Below are 355 nucleotides of genomic sequence, written 5' to 3'. Positions count from 1 at the left end.
AGCAGCTCACCCCTTCCCACCCCCCAGCACGGGGGCCTCACCTTGAAGGGGACGTGGGGACCGGCCTTGGGGAAGGCATGCGCCAGCAGGAACATGTCATCCACACCGATGCCCAGCGCCAGGAAGGGCAGCACCTGCCAGGACCCAGGATTCAGCACCCAAAATGTGGCCCCCAAGGGGGTGCCCAGCACCGGGGCCAGGCATGCACCCCTCCCACCAGTCACCCATCCAAGCGCTGCCCTAAGCCCACGCTGCTTAGCATAGGAGACAGCCCGCCTCCCATCCTGTTGAGCTACCACGCCAAGTGCCCACTGCCATGCCATAGAGCAAAGGATTGCGGGAAGAGTCCCCCCGT

The 355-nt window shown here is 65.4% G+C and overlaps 1 protein-coding gene across 1 annotated transcript in view; it reads right to left on the bottom strand.

Annotated features, from left to right (window-relative positions):
• Window positions 1–355, bottom strand: part of PTCH2 (patched 2) — a 14,463-nt gene that overhangs the window by 10,434 nt on the left and 3,674 nt on the right. Inside the window, 1 exon segment of the mRNA XM_019528318.1 lies at window positions 42–311. Within this exon segment, the coding sequence (XP_019383863.1) occupies window positions 42–311 (270 nt within the window).

The sequence above is a fragment of the Gavialis gangeticus genome, unplaced genomic scaffold (genome assembly GCF_001723915.1).
Source record: "Gavialis gangeticus isolate Ggan-Ray unplaced genomic scaffold, GavGan_comp1, whole genome shotgun sequence".
Taxonomy (NCBI): Eukaryota; Metazoa; Chordata; order Crocodylia; family Gavialidae; genus Gavialis; species Gavialis gangeticus.
This window is presented reverse-complemented; position numbering and strand designations above follow the sequence as displayed.